Source organism: Mercenaria mercenaria, chromosome 17 (assembly GCF_021730395.1).
Source record: "Mercenaria mercenaria strain notata chromosome 17, MADL_Memer_1, whole genome shotgun sequence".
In the NCBI taxonomy this organism is placed as follows: Eukaryota; Metazoa; Mollusca; class Bivalvia; order Venerida; family Veneridae; genus Mercenaria; species Mercenaria mercenaria.
In genome coordinates, this window is record NC_069377.1 from 4,852,003 (window position 1) to 4,871,790 (window position 19,788).

A 19,788-nucleotide genomic window follows, 5' to 3' on the forward strand; every position below is an offset into this window, starting at 1 on the left:
TGTACTTACCTAAATATAAGAAATGCTACCATTAGCACAACGACCAACGGGATACATACAGACAAAACTATTACCAATGTATTATCTGAAAAAAGGAGAGCCAGAAAAGTTATAACCAAGAAAACACATTTACTTGATAATGCAGAATAAAATAAAACTTGACTTATTTCGCATTTTTAAGAAAAATGCTGGCAGGGATAGACGAAGATAACACTGTTCCATCCATAAGTTCAAAAACTCTTATCAGTTCTTAAATTATTGCCAATAAAGATACAATACATATCATTAAATGTATTTAATAGTGTCATTTATTGACGTTCATTAAGACCATTGATGTATGGGGTGCTTGTCTGTCTTGTGTCTTTACATAAAATGTTAAGCTAAAAGGTATTTACATAAAATGTTAAGCTAAATGGTCTTGCATTAAATGTTAAGCTATATTGTTGGGAAATAATTCTGAGATGTCAGTCTGTGTCAATACCTTAAATCGGTTAGTTCCTATCAACAATGTACAAAACTATCACAGTACATTTCTAAAATCTCAAGAGAGTGATCAGTTTAGCCAGACCGGCTCACTCTATGCAAACGGACGGAAGCATGTACACGTGCCGTACTCTAGCGTTAAGAACAAGGAAAGTCATTCGATGTCTTTGGATTAAGTTAAAGGGCAGTGTTTTAAAGATGACGTCACGGCAACAGTTTTATGTGTAAATGGTCAGAACGAGATCAAGAGTAACCAGATGATAACTAACACTAATTCAGGTGCCATATGCGTGTCGCTTTTGAGAAAATGTTAGCCCTACAGCTGAGCAGTTAGTGTATTCATGCATTTCTAACCTTCTTCAGATTCGGGTGGACAATTTTCGTTAAAGAATCCACAAGGTGGAGTGTCAGGTGGCATATAAGGGTCATCGGTGGTTCTCCCATCACCCCAAATAATCTTTGTGTACAGCCAAGTCTGGAAATAGAAGTCTTTCATGCATGAACATACTTTTTATAAAAGGAGAGGTTAATCTGTTATTAGCAGTTTAAATAATGAAATGAGTAATTTATATTTTAGATTGTTTTTCTTATCTTTTTTTGTAAACGGTATCCGGGCATGGTCACGGGGCGCCTAGGCATGTCTAGGGATCATGTGGTTTATTCAAACATGGCAGTTATGGATCGTAATATAATTTCAGACGTATGCTAGATCCTGCTATATCTGAGAAATGCTTTTCATGTGTAAAAAAAATTACCGTGTTAAATGCTGTTTCGTTGTCGTTAATGACAAACTGGAGCCTAGCAACTTCTTGGAATATACCAGAGAGATCCATGTCATAAACGAAAAATGTAGGTTGCCTGTCAGCAAAGTTGCCCATCACGACGTCCCCGGATAACCCTGAATAGTAGAATGTTTCAAAATTATATCAGAGGAAAATGAAATATTTGTCTTTGAGTTTATCGTGTTTTGTGTGTTCAACTGTTGGGTAGCTCTGTCGTGAAATTTACAAGGTTATTATTAATAATAACAAAATTTATTTCAGCTTCTCATCAAACAAGTTGTAGATCTTGACTGGTATAGCTAACATCTAATGCAATTTTAGCGTACTTTCATGTAAAAGAGTCAGGCTAGAATGGATTGATAGGTTATGTAATTAGTAAAAGCATCGGCATGTTCTAATCTCTGGCCTGGCCTAGTCTTTCCTTGCCTGTCCCGGTCAAAACTTACGGCTCGTCAGGCCAGACCAGGCAAGACCATATTTTAGAACATGCCAAAAAGGATCAGGGTTATTTCTTTGGGAAAAATTGTTTTTAACGATAAGGTTTTAATGATTCAATATTAGCAGATTGAAATACTCATGTCTTTCAGAAAGATGATAAAGCCCAACAAAATATATAACACTTCTAGGTTTTCAAAAGTAAATACCTTTGAATAACACAAACGACGCATACTGATAGATAGAACTTCCGCTTCTATCAGAGCCGCCGGTTAGAGAATCGTTCAAGGCTCTGGCATACAACACGATTGTGTCGTGAAGATATGCAGAAAACTGATCCGGCTGTAAAACAATAAAAAATGTCTTCGTTAACTTCATTTTCTATAGAAATCTATTACAAGAAGTGCTAATTTCAATGCTGTATACTAGTGTTTTCTTACAGTTTAGCTACACACACTCCTCAACCTCCATTTTATTGTGTGACGAACAAAGCTAAATTGTCCTTGAATGCATTCAGCATTACGTAAATATTATATAACTATCAACCAACATTTGTTTATTTCATTATTATTACATCGTAAGAAATTCAAGAGTAAGTTATATTGGTAATGAGCGCTTCCATTCCTCATTGTTATATCCGGGTACCGCTTTAATATCAGTGATTCTCAAGTAAATCTCACCTCTGTTGGTGCAGGTATATCAGTCCGGCCACTGAAAATGTTGTTGTATGCATCGTATGCCTCATTCTGCCAGTCTGAAACGTTCCGAGAATCTAGGCCAAGCCCAAACTTAAAAAAAAATAAACGAGAACAGCATCAATATCAAATACGTGCAGTGCAGACGTCCACTTTAAAAATCGTGAAAACCGTGCCAGGATTTTTACACTCACGATTTTCTCTGCATACGATAATAAAATAAAAAGATCATTTGGAAGTATAGAACACAACCAAGAAAATTATTAGCACACTCGGTTTGACTGAGTCGGGAACGGAAGTTTTATAGTAAAACTAAATGAGCCCCATGGTCTCAAAGAACCAGAAAATATAACAACACGGAGTTCAAGAACAGAGAGACCATTGTGACGTCACATGGCATCTAAGAACTGCTGTTGTGATATTCTATAAAATCTATAAGAAGATCCCTAGGATGCATAGAACAACACCAAGCAAAATGATAGCAGACTTGGTCTGACCTAGTCTGTTCAGGAGAGCTAATGAAAAGCGCAATTCCTTCACCCTAGCACAGGCTTCAATGGAATTCTATGACAGTGAAATTGAATGTATTCATTGTTTCTAAGCAATGTGCCTTTCCCGTTCCGTGTTTCGTTCCCATAAAAGGTGTTTTCCATGATTTAGGTTCGTTTGTATCTATAAGTGAAAAACATACGTAGAGAACATTTGTGAAGGCCTGTCGTGCCGCCTCGTCATACTGGTCACCTTGTTTCCAAAGCTGGACGCTGTTAATATAGGTCAACGCTGCGCTGTCTGCAGGCTGTAGCATAATAATAACACCGTATTGTTGAAATACATCATTTCAGTCTATAGGCATAGGAATCTGCTCAGTTTATAGATTAATACGTATTATAGAGGAAAACGATTTTCACAGGGATCGGATTAGACAGTCTCAGTATGGTCTATATGAACACCGTCGTGGGTGTTAGAGCGTAGTGCTCAACTATTATTTTCATTTTACTAGATACCTTATTTATAGTGTTTAAAAAGTATTTTATACAATTTTTATACATTTAATTGTTCCTGTGCGAAAGGTATTCTAATGTCTAATACAGGTTCAAAGACATTTCAGCATAAAGCCAGTTAACAGTCCTGACTATTCTTTATTTTAACTAAATCATATGTAAATAGCATGAGACACGCTATGCATATTTATTTAATTAACCGTGTTCATACTTATGTCATTAAATTCATACTTTTAAATTATTACGAAATTCAAACTGTTTACATAGTCACGCAATTAGAATATATTAAGGAGGTAGGTTACCTTCATATTTGTATGTGCGCATGTCTAACCGGAAGCTAACGTGACGATTTACGACGACGTTTACGACAAACTAAATGTGTTTGTATATTCATTCTTCTGAAAACAAATCATGAACCTGTCTTCGATCTGATGCTTTATGGTTTAATAATGCAGAAATAACGAATAAATTGCCACAGAAACGCTTCAAAACAATGTTGCCTTAAAATGACGTCATTGACGTCATGACGTTTCGTGTCAGTTACCGCGCAAAATTAATAGCTTTTATCTTGAAAGTACGTTATTCTGTGCATTTTCTTTATTTTAACTATTTTCAAATAACCATTATTTGCTGAAATACTTTTTACGAGTCTTTTGCTCTGAATAATAATCAATATTTTGCTCCTTTTATGTAGTTATATTAAAATGTTATGCGGAATGTAAGAAAATGGATGATGGTAACCAATGTTTTTTGGAATATAGCTGGGTGAAAGGTTACTTGTTACGGCCATTTTCAAATAAAAAATCTAGCAGTTTGATTTGTAATACCTATTTTTCAGGTTCCGTTGATAATTTGTTACTTATATACTAAAACTAAGATCTAAAATTGTTCAAATTTCAGTAGAAAATTGTGGTTTCTTGTATTGAATTGATGTTACCATGGAAACGAAGCCCGTGACCTATGTATCTAAATGTGAAATTCAATAGCGTTGATTGACACTGGTCTGTTTAAGAAACACAACTTCGGCTTTTTATTTTCATTTCAAAAATATCCATGAGAATAATAGCAGCATGCTGAACGATGTTTCCATGAAAAATGCCAGACAAGGGGTACTGCTGTAAGTATTCTAAGCTGTGAAATTTGTTTGAATAAACGCAAATAACACGAAAATATAACTTACGTTAGAAATAATATGTTTTAAAGCTACATCAACTAGAAAGATAATCTTATTCAATATTTTTTATAAGAAATTACGACAAAAAGCAAGATAAAAGCTATTTTAAACATCTCTGTTGCCATGGTTACTTTAAACTTTAAGAAAAATAGGGTACCATGTAAAGTGCTTGGTATTTTGCTAATAATATTACCCAAATATTCCATGTTGGTCATTAACAGAATGGCACTGAAGCCGTCGAAAACCCCTATTTTTATACATAGTTGTTTAAAAATGACAGAAAATGCGTTACCATGGAAACACGAGCCCCGCGAAATATACATTTTAAGCTTATATTAGAAAGCTAACGTGCATACTAGTAAAAGTATCAATTATGCAGACTTCTACGGATATCAATGAAACTAAAATACACTGAAAAGTGTTAAATATCCGTATTTTCCTTCTTCTTTCGATATGAAATACCTTTAGAGGGTCATGTTCTTTAAACCTGGATAAAAATTGAACTTGAAGAGACAAAGACAAACGAAATTGAGATTGTAGCAGTTAAAACTTCATATAACACGAAAAACAAAAAAATGCTGCGGTTCAACTAATTTGAATTTAACCTTGAAACAAGGTAACCTACCTCCTTAAGACAATTTCGTCTTTCGAGACTGTTTGCACCGATCTTTTCTAATGTACTACACGCTAGCAATATCAGAGACGTGATATATAATATATTTGAGCAAGCACTCGATGTGGTAATACGCCTTTGTCATAAACTTAAGGGTGTAATTGTGGTAATCTAATATAGAGCTCTGTTTAAAAGGATCTCAATGTCACTTTCCTGTACAAACAAAATATAATTTACATTTGCATAGAACAATCCAAACTTGGTCCAAGCAGATTTTCAGATTCTACCTGGTGAAAGAGACTGAACAAATACTTATCAAATTAAGAATCTATTAGCCAGAAAATGTGCTGATGTGACCGTTCCTAGGACAAGACCACATCTTTAACTATTTTTAACGCCGATTCATGTAGGTTTTTAACGGCAATTTCATTACTTTTGGTACTTTTGCGATTTTGTCAGCCAAAACAATGTTTAATGTATAAATATCCCATTTTTTTTCAAATATTGCATATCATGCAGTTTTATAAATTTGAATACGCTTTATTTCGTCGTTTGTGTATTGCAAATATCAGAAATATAAGAAAAAATACACTCCATTATTATTTTATGTTGTTGATATATATTGCAGACTATAAGATTCTTTCACTGGTTTTAGGTGCAGCTGGGAATTTCCGGCCTCGAGGGTAACTGTTTAGGCGGTAACGAGGTTCCTACCGAGTTACCGCCTAAACAGTTACCCGAGAGCCGGATATTCCCATCTGCACCTATTACCTGTGACGGAATCTTTTTCTTGCATACCGATATCAAGGTATAATAATAAATATAAAATCAGTCGAACGGCTTTCTTTTTAGAACTATTTCTTATAGCAGCGTATTTAAACAAAGCGCGGGAAATCAACGTCCGTAAACAGGAAAGACGTCATGACGTTTCAAAGACAAATAACAATGTTTAGTTCCGGTTTTGTTTTATCAGTTCCAGCGTATCGTTATGAAATTTTGATAAAATAACGTATTTTGAATCGAGAAATATACTATCAGGAACAAAGAGGAACTGTCAAGGTACTGGATTTGTATTCCGTTTTTCGAAATAAAATATAAATAACTACATAAATCTCCTACATATATGTAGTTCGTAATACGTCATTACTGCACGACAGTCATCTTACACCCCGGGGTGTAAGATGGATTTTTCCAGCACCGGTAAAAATACCGGAAATCCCCGTCTGGTATGCAAGAAACAGAATTTATGCTAATAGCAAGAGGACATGACAAACGTTCACTGAACAATTAAAGCACAGCATGTTTCAACAGCAAATTAAGTAAGTTCAATTTAGGGTTATGATATATACACTGCGTACGTTAGAAGACCATTTGGTAAAATGGTCCTGTTACATACAAAAATGTTTCATAAACGAAACAAGACATACCTGAGTATCAGCATATAGAAACTGGTAATCCCCACCTGTCATTCCCATGAGATGAGCCCGCACCATGTAAGTACGCAACTCGTCCTGTGGTATCACCAGAACAATAACTAAAATAGAAACCATGGTACTGAGTCTCTTTGCTTCAAAAAGTATCCATTTTTCTGCTCAGACGCAGTTCTTCAGTGTAACAAATCGAGCTGTCTTACAACAGTTCACAATTCGAACATAAACGGGTAAATAAACAATAAATGGTAAATAAAAATCTTGCACATATATCAATTAACTGTTACAGCAAAAGTCATAACGTATCATATTGAAATCAATATCCGTAAAATTTAAACGTGCTACTTCATAAATCATACAGTCACAATATGACCATTGTAGACTTCTGGGTTGCATTTTATACTTCCAAAGGATCTGCTGATCCAAAGGGACCTCCTTATAGAATTTATCTCATAAAGTAAGGGAAACGTTCTAGCATAATAGAGTTGCATTTTGTTTGGCATCAAAATGGAATATATCAAATGTTCACTTTTCTTGAGACTACTGAGGTTGACTATGTCGAAAGCCATTGCACGCAACTCTTGCTGATCTTAAAAAAATAGCAGTAATACTCACTTCTAGCTTCGAAGATAATGCTGGACCACATCTGGTCAATTTGTGCTATGGATGCATTGATCCTGACGTCACTGTAATGATGCACTACCAGGAACGGATCCCAAAAAGATCTGGCTAGTGCGGATTCGATGGTTTCCGCCCCACCTCTGTAATCATCCCCGTCACTGGAAATCAGTACCAGTCTCCTCCAACCGGTGTAGTAGTAAAAGAATGTCATCATGTCCCCTAAACAGTATTGTAAGTTAAATTTACACTTAAATTTATAGAATCTAGTTGTTATGGTGGCATATTTCTGCATACGATAACCAGATAAGTTTCGCGAAAATGTATCGAGTTTTCACGAAAAACAGAAAAGTTATCGCGAAAACATAAAAGCTTTTTACGGAAAGAACTGCAAATATGGAGTGGAAAAAAATGTGTTAGTGCCCACTTCTGCATAAGAAAACAAGATAAGTTTAGTGAAAATGAACCAAACTTTCATGAAAAACGGTAAAAGTTTTCGTGAAAATAAAGTGTGAAAAGCTTTATGTTTTCGCGAAAACTTTTCTGTTTTTCGTGAAAACTCGATACATTTTCGCGAAACTTATCAGTTATTGTATGCAGAAATATGCCACCATAAGATGTCATATATATTTCACCAGATATTAGATGCAAAGGAAACTATTCATAATTAATATTAGTTGATTACTTGTTATATCGAAATTTTATAGATTCTTCTTATGTGATATATCTGTTTTAGTCATAGCAGATGGGCAATTTTCGAATGGACCTTTTTCAGCTGAATTCATGACTTCCTTGTTTTGAAGTTATGTCCAAAAACTGTAGTGTGAACATAGAAGCAAACAGCATATTCGCTTTTAAGTTAGTAAATTATCTAAAGCTTTTTACGTATTCAAATTATAAATGATAATTATATGTGTGAGAGGATATGTTACTTAATTAGACAGTGTTCTGTAACCCACCAAGTGTCGCAATCGTAGCCATTGTTCTGATGTAAGTATCCAGATCTTCCTTGTAATAAATGGTTTGACCCAGAGACACCCAGTTCATTAATGGAATATCCCTGTAGGCTAATAACTCTCCGACTGGTTCCACAACTGAAAGATATTATTACAGGCTTGCTCGTAATTATTTAATGGAAAAACGCAAATGCGGTGTAAATTGGTAGCAGAAAAATAGGAAATTACTGTCAGGCCCTATCATTGGTAGATATTTTGACATGCATATCAAAATCACAAAAAAACATGTTATAGCATATCGCACAGACTCCATATCCTTTGGTAAAAAATAGTATGAAATGGTCTAGCTGATGCATTTGGAAAATTCATAGATGAATTGTTTTTATCTAAATAGGTAAAACGACGATCAGTTTTTTGGAAGCACCAGTATGCGGTAAATAACAACAGTTACTTCAATTCATTCTCCGCTTAATGTAGTTCCGCACATTCGGATGTATTTTTTTTCTACAATGTAGAATTTGATAAAACCCTTATTTTTCTAAAACTTCCTACTATACTTAGTAAATTCAGCAAATAAAAAAGACTGGGTCGTGTGCTTGGTTTTTTACTAGACTGGTCTGAAAAATTTGGACTCCACACAATTTCTCATAATGGGAGTCTATGGAAAAATCACAACTTTCATAACATTTCCGCGGATAGAAATTTTTCTACAATGTAGAATTTAATGTAACTTTTCACAGTCGTAAATAATCATATGGTCTATAATGTTGTAAAATAAAATATAAAGGTCCTTATGCTTATCTTTGAGATATTTGACCATGATTAGAGTGAACGGCACATTTCAAGCTAATTTTAAGGCATTATTTTGAATTATTTTACGTGTCAAATGTTTTAATATCTTATTTTAACTTTAGAAAGATAGTAACAGTGCCATTGTAATAAATTTACTCAAGGGTTGCCATTAATTCATAAAATTATTTTCATTTCCGAACGCTAGATCCAGGCTTTATTCTACGTTTGCCGGACAGAGGACGTTAAATATCTAAAATAACGGTTTCGCAGTAGTCAGCAGTAGTCAGAGTAGAATGTGCCGAAATGAAAGAACAAAGGAATTGTAGACAAAATTGACTTTATAATAGAATTTATCGCACAGTGCGGCAGTTTTCCTTTGATCTTTGCAGTATGTTAAACATGGTAACACACATTAATACTACAAAATCTGTGCTGATATTTTACAAAACTGTTACGATATATATCAACACAGAAATCTCTATAGAGTTTCATTGGAAAAAAAACTGTTGCGATATATATCAGCACAGTAAAACTGTTCCGATATATATCGCAACACTTTTTCTCTATTGAGGTCCTATCAAGGGAGTATAATTTTTTTCCTTTCAAAAAAAAGATGATTTTAGCTCCAATTTACAGTTCACAGAGAAAGAATTGTCACAAACACCTACATTTATAAAGTAAAAGAATAAATAAACTAGAATATTTCAAAAACTTGATAGTTATTGCCAAATTCAGAAATACATGAAATATATGAAATTCTGAGATTTCTCAAATGTTTCTTTTTCTTTGATTTTTTTTACAAACAAAACAACAAGTTTTACAATATGTTTGGCCAATAAAATGCAAAGATTTAAAACCAATGCAGAAATCTGTTGGATACTTTTATCTGGGGAACAATTTTGTCTAAAACAGAAGTTTTAGTGTTTCAGTCAGCGAGGCGCAGAAAGGGAATCAAAAGAATAAAAATAATAATAAACAAATTTAAATGAAAATAATATATAAATTTTAATGATAAACTATGCGATAAAACAGTTATAATATGTAATGCTCGTGTGTTACCAGGATATATCGGAGCTAGGGGTACATCTCGGTATTTTTCTCTGCACATATCTGTCTCGGCTTACCGGCCTCGACGATATGTGCAGAGAAAAATACCCTCGATGTACCCCTAGTTCTGATATATCCTGGTAACACACTCCCACACATACTATAACTATTACGAATAGCACCATACGGTATTGGAATGAAAAACAAAATCGAAAATAGACAAAACATGCTGAAGTCGGTGAAATATGGTTGGCGGACAAAGAATTAAATCAACATATTACTTAGATATATAAATAAAATAATCAATGTCAAGATTTTCAAGACTTCAAGATTTTATTTCAAAGTCATTGCTCATTTAGAGCATGTGACATATTAACAAACCAAGTGAACAAGTAGAACACAATAATCACAGAAACAGAACATATTTTGCTATATTGGAACGTACAATTTGACGTTTCATTTAGTTAGAATAAAATTTGAATAAATTTACTTCAGTATATACTTAATTAGATAGATACAACTTAAGAAATATACCAAAGTTTTGGTCATGATACTAGAGTCAATGGACAATGAGTAATTACATTAAAACATGAAGCTATTTATCAGCTAAGGAAAACTGTAGGAAAGCCTGAGATAAACTGACTACTTACAGGTTGAAATGACTTCTTTACAAAATAAGGCAAGTCTTATTACGGCGCTGTGAAATTATGTCCCCTTTATACTAAATAAGATCGATTGTAGGAGCGAATAACGATAGAACTGTTACTAGATTGGTAAGTATTGTAGGATGATTACAAGTACAATTAAATATTAATATTCAAATATTTATTCCCTTTTATTGGTAGATCCACCGTACGTAGGTATCACTAGGACAGATACAGTTTTAATCACACTAGGACAGTTACAGTTTTAATCAAATACAGGGACAATTAAATATGATGCATTGTTTTTTTACCATGCCGTGAATTCCCAGTCAAAATTACCACTTTAGATTTTCGCAGTAGAGAACTGTGGCAAGTCTATATCTGCACGTAGTTTTCGTGTGGCTATCGGTGTGTAACATTAACGTATTCGCATTGACCGTTAATTATAGGCTATAGCATTTATTTTAATCCATCGGTATTTCACAAATTAGAAGAGTTAAAGACCCACCAATACCTAGTGGTCTAACTTTTTCCTCCCACATGAACTTTGTGCAAATAATTCTGGTAATACTGGTATCATACAACTATTCTACAAGATGACAGGTGGACAAGCTCAGTCCGGTTTTCATAACTTCATCTGCAAACTTACTCGTCATTCTCTTCTCAGTATACTTTAATAAAAAAAATAGAATAATAACTATCTTACACTGTATATAGAAACAAAGTGTGATCTAAACTCACCTTAATACATGAAGTACCGTGCATACTACTACATTAATTGAATAATATATTTAGTAATACATTGTCTTAGCCTTATATCTGTTACTGTCAAACTGTAATTAGACACTTGTTATTTCTCATTTCTCCATACAAAAATGTATAATTACAATTATGGAACAATCTGACTGAAGTACTTGATCTTCTAAACGAAGATTCGAGAATGACCCATTCTTAATCGTCTTCTGTATATTTTTGATTTCTAGATTTGGTATTTTTATTTTCGCAAATCTATTTTTTTTTATTTTAACCTATCAGACGACTTGTTCGAAAGTCAAAGATTAAGAAAAATGTATAGGCTGTCAGGGACTCTAATCCGGGACCAGTCGCTTACAGAGCAAGTGCTCTACCGACAGATCTAACGCTTTACCGACAGAGCTAACCGGCTGACAGTTTACGTCATAAAAATTTAACTATCAAACATCCAGTCTAAATATAGATTTTTTATTCTTACAAAATGTTGTAAGTAAGTAAAAATGTGTAGGCTGTCAGGGACTCGAATCCGGGACCAGTCGCTTACAGACTTTTTATTCTTACGAAATGTTGAACTTGTAAGTAAGCCTTCTGCCTGGCTAACGGAATGGTCGTCAGAACGAGGCTATCGATAGCACGTCTTCAGATCATAAGTATAGCGTAATAGGAGATGTACTTTAGTCAGACAGCATTATGGAAATACAAAAGGTTACAGTTAGTTAGTGGTGTGTCTTTAAGGTTACTTGAAAATAGCCACTACCGACCTTGACATTTTAAAGGGATAAGTACAAATATATATAACTCTCAAAGTTAGAATTGAAGCTCAAACAAGAGATGGCACTATTAGTGACAAACGCCCCCGAGGTTTGTCCAAGAATGCTACAGTTCGATGCGCAAAATATGCCAGAATAGTTAAGGTATGACTAATTTTCGACAAGAGAAAAAATTTCTCCGAAGGTAACCTCGACCTTAGAGCTAGGGTCTGGGTCTTCAACATGACACACTCATCATAGGGAAAATTGTGACAAATAATATTTGATGATGGCAGAGTTGTTGACTGGACAAGAAACATAAATGTTAGCTTTTTAATCTAAGTTTGACTTTGACTTTGACTTTGAAGCTAGAGATTTTGGACTTGCGTCTGACACGTCATTTTAATATTGGGAACGTTTAATGCCATGTAATTTTAAAATGTCTTCATTGACGGAATAGGTATGGAACTGACAAGAAACACACCATGTAAACCGTTAACCTCTAAATGTGACATCGATCGTGGAGCTAGTGGTCTGGTTGTTATGCACGATACGTTTTCTCGTTATCGGGGAATATTTCTGCTAATTAATTTCGAAATTTCTTGATTAATGACAGAAATACGAACCGGATATGAAACAGACCCTTTTAACCTTTCACTTGACTTCTAAGTGTAAACTTGATCTTGGAGCTAGGGGTCTGGGTCTTGCGCGTAATCATTTTGTGGGGTCGAATCTACGTGAGTTTTTTTGCATGTTTTGTGTGTGTGTGTGTGTGTTTCCATTTTCATTTTCATTCCCATATTTCTGTTTCTTTCTTTGATGGTTTGTATTTGTATGTATGCCTTTATATAAAACAACAGTATGTTTATTATTTGCATGGCTTAAATGCATGCATTTAGTCAATATCATCTTTGATATAATGGTAAACTTTTCTGATCTGCCATATCGGCTTATGATACTTCTCTGTTGTGTTGTCACATAGTTCATGGTGGAATCTAAATGTTTACGAGAAAAAAAAATAATGTCGATGGTGAGCTTCGAACCCACACGGTAAAAGATCTGTTTAACATGGACTGTATGCTTTACCACTGAGCTAATTTGCAATTGGTACAAAATCTTAAAATATTTAGATTGTAACATGATTAATGACAGAGTTACGAATCGGATATGAAACAGACCCTTTTAACCTTTGTCTTGCGCGTAACACATTGCCTCCTTATGGTAAACATTTATGCCAAGTTGTTTCAAAACCCCCTCATGGATAACAGAGTTATATATCGGGCACGTAAAGATCTATTATGATATGACTTCTAAATATGACACTGACCTTAGAGCAAAGGATCTGGGTCTTGCGCGTGACACATTGTCTGATTATAGTTACCATTTATGCCAAGATATTTCAAAATCTCTCCATGGATAGCAGAAATATGGATCGGACACAAAAACAACCCTGTTAACACCTTAACCTTGGAGCTAGGGTTCTCATTTTGATAAACATTTATGCTAAGTACTTTTAAAACCTCTTGATGAATGGCACAGTTACGATCCGGACACAAAACAGACTGTTTGACTTCTAAGTGTGACATTGACCTTGTAGAAAGGGGTCTGAGTGTTACACATGAAACGTCGTCTCATTAAGGTTATTATATTTATGCCAAACTATTTCAAAATTCCTTCATGGATGACAGAATTACAGCCCGGACAAGAATTTACAAAGTTACGGTCGGCATTAAAATCAAAGAACATACTATAGTGTAAATAAAAAGTTATTTGCTGAAACATCTTTAAATGGTGTAAGGATGTTATCATTAAATAAAATCCTAAAATTATCTAATGTTTTTTTTCTTGAAATAGATATTGATATATACTTAATCATTAATCCCAACATAAATATATTAGGCCCTAACAAAATCTAAAAATAAATCCTTCAAGCAACGAGGCCCAAACCAATTAGTAAATATAGCAGACTCGAATGCCTGATAGTGGTTTTAAAAAATTAAATTTGTACGCTATACATGGTACATATTTCCCGATAATTAAAAACCCAATCTTTTTCACGAAATGAATTGCAGCCATCTTTGCACGGAAGTCATGGATCAAGGATAGAAAGCTATATTCATCACTAAACCCGGCAAAACTGTAAATTTGAAATCTTTTAAAGTTTTAGATATCAGCAGTTTTTTGAAATTTCACCTTTATGTAGTGCCCTGTTTACAAGATGGGCAAAAACCTCATAACATAATGTAAACATGTCTTCATTTCTGGGTTTGTTGACCACCGCGGTAGGATAACACAAAAGATTGTTGGGGCCCCAGTTTACAAAAAGAAATGTGACATGTATTCTTTTTCTGGGAATCCCCTATAAAGGTCTCTCGTAAGATTGTTACAAGTACATGTACAGGTATAATCAAACTAGTGTCAGTTTTAGTAGGTATCCACCAGACGTAGGGCTAACATAAGATGGCTAGAACTGACAAAATAACGAAAAATGTGTCATACTTTTTTGATAATCCCCCCGATGTACATTTACATGTGGAAGGTTACAAATATACTGAGATAATCGTAAAAGTTTTAACTGTTTGTTTACCCCCTGACTTTGGCAAACCGTTTACATAGGGATCGTTTTGGTCTCGGATACTGTGATACAAAAAGGTCTCACTATTTTTGGTGGGTTCCCCGCTGTATTTCTAATTGCATACAACGACCAGATAGTTTTAATTTATTGGTAGTTCTGGTAATGTATTTAGGATGATTACAAAATTAAATATTAATATCAAAATTTATTCCCTTTTTAAAGTTTATCATTTACCTGCTCCTTATTAAGCTAAAAATTGCACAAAAACAATAGAAAATACTCCGTGGCGATTGATGGCTAACTAAGTTTGACTTCATTACGACCCTGTATTAGTGATTGCTGTAAAACAGCGACCTATTTTAGGTGACCTCTAAACTTTCCACATAAATAAATGCTTGTTATCACTAATCTTCGGTACCAAAAGCCCCTTAATCACTTTTGAACACCCCTGTTGCGAGAGGAACTCGAACGCAACATTAAACTTATTTAACAATTTTAACTAATGACCTTATATCCTAAAATTGAGATAATTTAAGCATATGTTGAAATCATGCTAAATATTCATTAACAGACTCAGTCAGACCATTTTGCAAGACATCTAGACGTCTCATACTTTGAGACTGTTTTAGTGTCTCGTTGCCTACAGTGACTTTATTTCATTTCTCCGAAGGAAGGTCACTATAGACAGTCTCAGCTGTATTTGTTTTTCCTCAGTAATAGATTTCAATTAATTCGGTAATTGCTAATCCAAGACTTGATTCTTACTCCCATTTAGTCTGTATAAGTTTCATTTTGTTACCGTGCGTGCTGGTCCAGAAAGCTCAAGAATCATACATAACCCTAGTATTATTATAATTACGTGAGCTTTCCTGTGACACTTGATAATTTACAATAACGTTTTTCTTTGTACGCTATTTACAAAACACGCGCCCTGTCAGTGCTTTTAGTACTGTGATTTCATTTAATTTCAAGGTACGGTAACGCTTTTAAGAAAAAATATAGTTCCGTGACATATTACCAATAATAAACTGCTGACTTTGAGATACTCCCTACATTTCTCTATTTTGCAGTTGTATAATAAAGTAGATCATTAATTTCTACTTCTACGCAATATGAAAAACAAGAACTTGTTTACTACGGTAAGTGGATGTCGTAAAACCCATTAAATTTTATGGTATTTTTTTACAGTGCAGATTTCCAGTTCGACTTATTTCCCATGGGCAAAATTATTAAATCTATTTACATTGTATATGACAGTTTTGAGATGCAAAGAAATTGGATTCCTCATTACTTTAATTTATCAGTCGATCTTACTAAAAGAAATTGAACTAGTAATAAAGTATCCCCTACAGGTAGTAAAAATAAAATTCGTATACAGAATTTCCTTTTTAAGTTAGTGTAGCACTGACGTAAAAACGCTCTTTCCATTATAATGTAAAAACGTTCTTTCCATTATAACAGACTACTATTTTAATAAAAACGTCCAGCCATTAGATCTTTCTGCTCTTGATTTAGGTTTACTTACATTTATTTATACCTTTTTTCCTTGTAAAAATGAAGTTTTTGGGCAAACGGTATGGCTGGATGGGGTGAAGCCTATGTTTGCCCCCACTGTAAAAGTCCCCTAGTCCTAAAAAACACAAACCTTGAGCACACGGGGGTCCGATCACCACATCAATATCCCTCTGCAACAGTATATCAACAATGGCTCCAATACTCTGTTTGCTGTTACAGTCAGTGTCTATGACAGTTATACTGAAATTAAACAAAACCATTTTAAGTGTAGCAGTATATGGGAACAGGGTTAGCTTTTTGAACAAGCTAGTCAGTGGCCCGTTTATTATGCCATGGTTCAACGTAACTGATGCTGTAAGACTTGTGAAGTACCTATACTGGTATACACCGTCGACCAGTTAGGCAGGAAGGAAACAACTTTCAGTAAGAAAGAGTCTCTTTGGGTTTATATATTACAAAATCTGGTTCCAAGCTTGACAATACATTTGATATTGCTCGCATAGAAAGGAAGGTAAAAAAGCCGCCATGGGATTCGAAGGCTTCGGTCTTTTTCATTGCTTTAAAACAAAAATCCTATCGTAATACCGACTCGTCGAGACGGGCTGGAATCAGCTGGAATGGTCAAAGCGCAAAATGCTTAATTACATACGAATAAAGTTCATAGATCTTCTAGACCTTTTTACAATGGAACGAACAGTGACGACGTTCCGATTATCGCTACTATAAATAAAAAAGGCGAAGGGCTTACTTGTACTCGAATGTTTATCCAGCTATTTTACATCAAACTCTAAGATTTTTAATGGGGTTAGAGATCAGTCTTAGAATACAACACTACAATTTGTTTTACAGAAAAACTATTTTCGGATATCTATGAAATTGGAACTAGATGCCATTCTTGCAAGATGTTTGTTAAATACAATTCTGTTCTTCTATGCTAACGATTCTCTTTGTAAAAAATTGTTTATTTGATGAATTTTAACTTTTAAGATTTTATAATTACTTGGAGAAAAACGTATCAGAAAAGACTTTTATCTTTTCACATTCTATATCATAGATAGATGGAATATACCAAGATATTAAAAACCATTCTCACGGACCGTCGTGGGACCGTCATGAGGCCACGGCTAACAAAAAAAAAAGATGTAATGCTTAAGTCTTGTGAAGAACTGATATCAAGCCGTGATGTCTGTGATGTGGTTAACAGAAATGCAACTTTTAGAAATAGTGTAACGTTTCGAACTGCTTAACCTTTAGCCAGCTAAATTTCCAAAATTGACTGGTCCATCATTCAATTTGAGCAATACCATTTATTATTCGAAGGGGTGTTCACAGAAGATTTATTGACTGAATAGCGAACAGTGCAGACCATGATCGCAAAGGTAGAATCACTTGCCGCCAGCAGGCTAAAGGTTAATCTTGTATAAGTACAGTAACCATCTGTCATTTGTTAATTCAGTACAGACAAATTGACATGTCACGTTAACTAGAGCCTAAACTGTCTCTTTAGACGACATGTCACGTTAGCCTAAACTGTCTCTTTAGACGACATGTCACGTTAACCAAAGCCTAAACTGTCTCTTTAGACGACATCACACGCTGAATTTCTTCTATACATTGAAGATTAAAATAACTCATCTTGAAGATTCTTTTTTGTAGTATAAATCAAATATATTTACACTTATTTCAATAATTTTTTGAAAATTTCTAGTTGCAATATATAATATATATTCATTTAAACGGTATACAGTGCCCCTATATAAATGCAGTTTAAACATATATGAGATAATAATAATAATAATAATAATAATAATAATAATAATAGTTCTAGTAGTAATAATTTTATTTAAAGAGGGTAACTTTTTTAACTACAAGTCAGTCTAACGTATGGTCAAACCCTACATATTCAATTCACCAAGATTTTAAAATTCAGTCAGTAAACAGATTGATAAGTGAAAAATATGAAATTAAAACAATCTATTTTGATTAAACTAATTCAAGTTTAGCGATATGAAAATAATGTTTAAGAAGAAGGTTTGTTTTAAAGAACCTTATGTCTAGACAATCCTAAATTTAATAGTTTTTACAAGTGGCTAAAATAAGTATTTACAATTCTTGTACCAAAACTTCTAAACTCATTTTTGTGAAAAGTACGAGAATTTAAGGCGCTGGATTACTTTCTATAAAGCAATTTTGTTTTCTTGTAAACATGGTATAACAATTAAATTAAAGAAAGTATTATAAAAAATAAATAAGGAAAGATAACATCACTTAGCCATTTGACCTAAAGAAGGAATACAAGTTAATGAAATTGAAATCAAATATATAAATATTCAACGAAATAAATAAGAAGACAACATTACGAAACAATGCCTTTAAGTTCAAATCAGTGAAAAGAAACGAAGATAATTGGGAAACTGTAAGTACAAAATGATAAAATTTCACGGAACTGTCATGACAATGTCTGAGAACTAATTAAGAACATGAACATGTACCACAAAATACCTACTTGAACACGTGACCAGGTAGAATAGACAGATTGACAGTCTGTAGACCCAGGGCTAACCCCGCTACCGACGTCGATGCGTTATAGACAAAACTTGACGTCGGGTGTGAAGTAAATGGTACCATCCAAACTGCTTGCAACGTCGTTTGTCCAGATATACATAATACATGCACGCACAAAAACACATATTGTATACTTTGAATTACAGTTATTTGTCTCCCCGTACAAATACTCATCTTCGGGTTGTTTTTTTTTCTTTTCTTCAATCCACAATTATTAATGTGCAATTATATCACGAAAGGACATGCTTTTATAAAAACAACACAGAGAATAAAGAAGTTGACTTTTTGCACTGTGAACACATAGTCCATCATTTTTCTCAACATTTTTTTCTCTAATGTACTCCCTTGATTCTAAGCATAGTTAATGTATAACGAATTATGGCAAGAATTTAATATTGGCAGAATACACAGACTTTATTCCACATTATAGGTTAGTAAGTTGGTCATATTGAAAGTTAAAATATGCGTATAAAGAAAACAATGGCATCCATACGAAGTCACAAAGAGTACACAAAATGTATATTCTGTCCACTAAGGTCAACATACCATTGTTTAAAAAGTTCCCCTCCTGATTTGAAACAATCTTTTCTGTCAACATTATCAAGTACTAGGAACCAGTGGGTCCGTATACCGCTGTTGCAGATTCAACAGAGCTGCATTTTATCGGTAAAATTTAATCCTGTCAGTCGTTCCTCCGTATCACGTGCTAGCAAATGCACGAAATTTTCCATATTCATATAAATGCATAACATACATAAAAAACAAAGACTTTGAAAACAACTTCCTCAGTTTGCAAAGAAATTCATTTACAATGTATTGCAAATACAGGTATCGCAAATTCAACTAGTAAACGCGAAAAATAAAGACAGTCTCCATAATGCCAGTGAATTCCACTGATTAGGTCAAATAGGTTTTTACTGTTTTTTGTAACGGGCAATGACATTTTTAACAATTTGCGTGT

At 34.0% G+C, this 19,788-nt stretch overlaps 1 protein-coding gene across 1 annotated transcript in view; it reads right to left on the reverse strand.

The window, feature by feature from the left end:
• Positions 1-18,398, reverse strand: part of LOC123535987 (atrial natriuretic peptide receptor 1-like) — a 35,343-nt gene extending 16,945 nt beyond the window's left edge. Inside the window, exons 1-11 of the mRNA XM_053528682.1 lie at positions 18,370-18,398; positions 16,393-16,502; positions 8,191-8,325; positions 7,229-7,453; positions 6,611-6,717; positions 3,087-3,191; positions 2,381-2,488; positions 1,910-2,042; positions 1,239-1,381; positions 838-958; positions 10-85 (exon numbers count right to left, since the gene is read on the reverse strand). Coding sequence (XP_053384657.1) covers positions 10-85; positions 838-958; positions 1,239-1,381; positions 1,910-2,042; positions 2,381-2,488; positions 3,087-3,191; positions 6,611-6,717; positions 7,229-7,453; positions 8,191-8,325; positions 16,393-16,502; positions 18,370-18,398 — 1,292 coding nt within the window. The remainder of the gene's footprint in view (positions 1-9; positions 86-837; positions 959-1,238; positions 1,382-1,909; positions 2,043-2,380; positions 2,489-3,086; positions 3,192-6,610; positions 6,718-7,228; positions 7,454-8,190; positions 8,326-16,392; positions 16,503-18,369) is intronic.
• Positions 18,399-19,788: the final 1,390 nt, after the last annotated feature.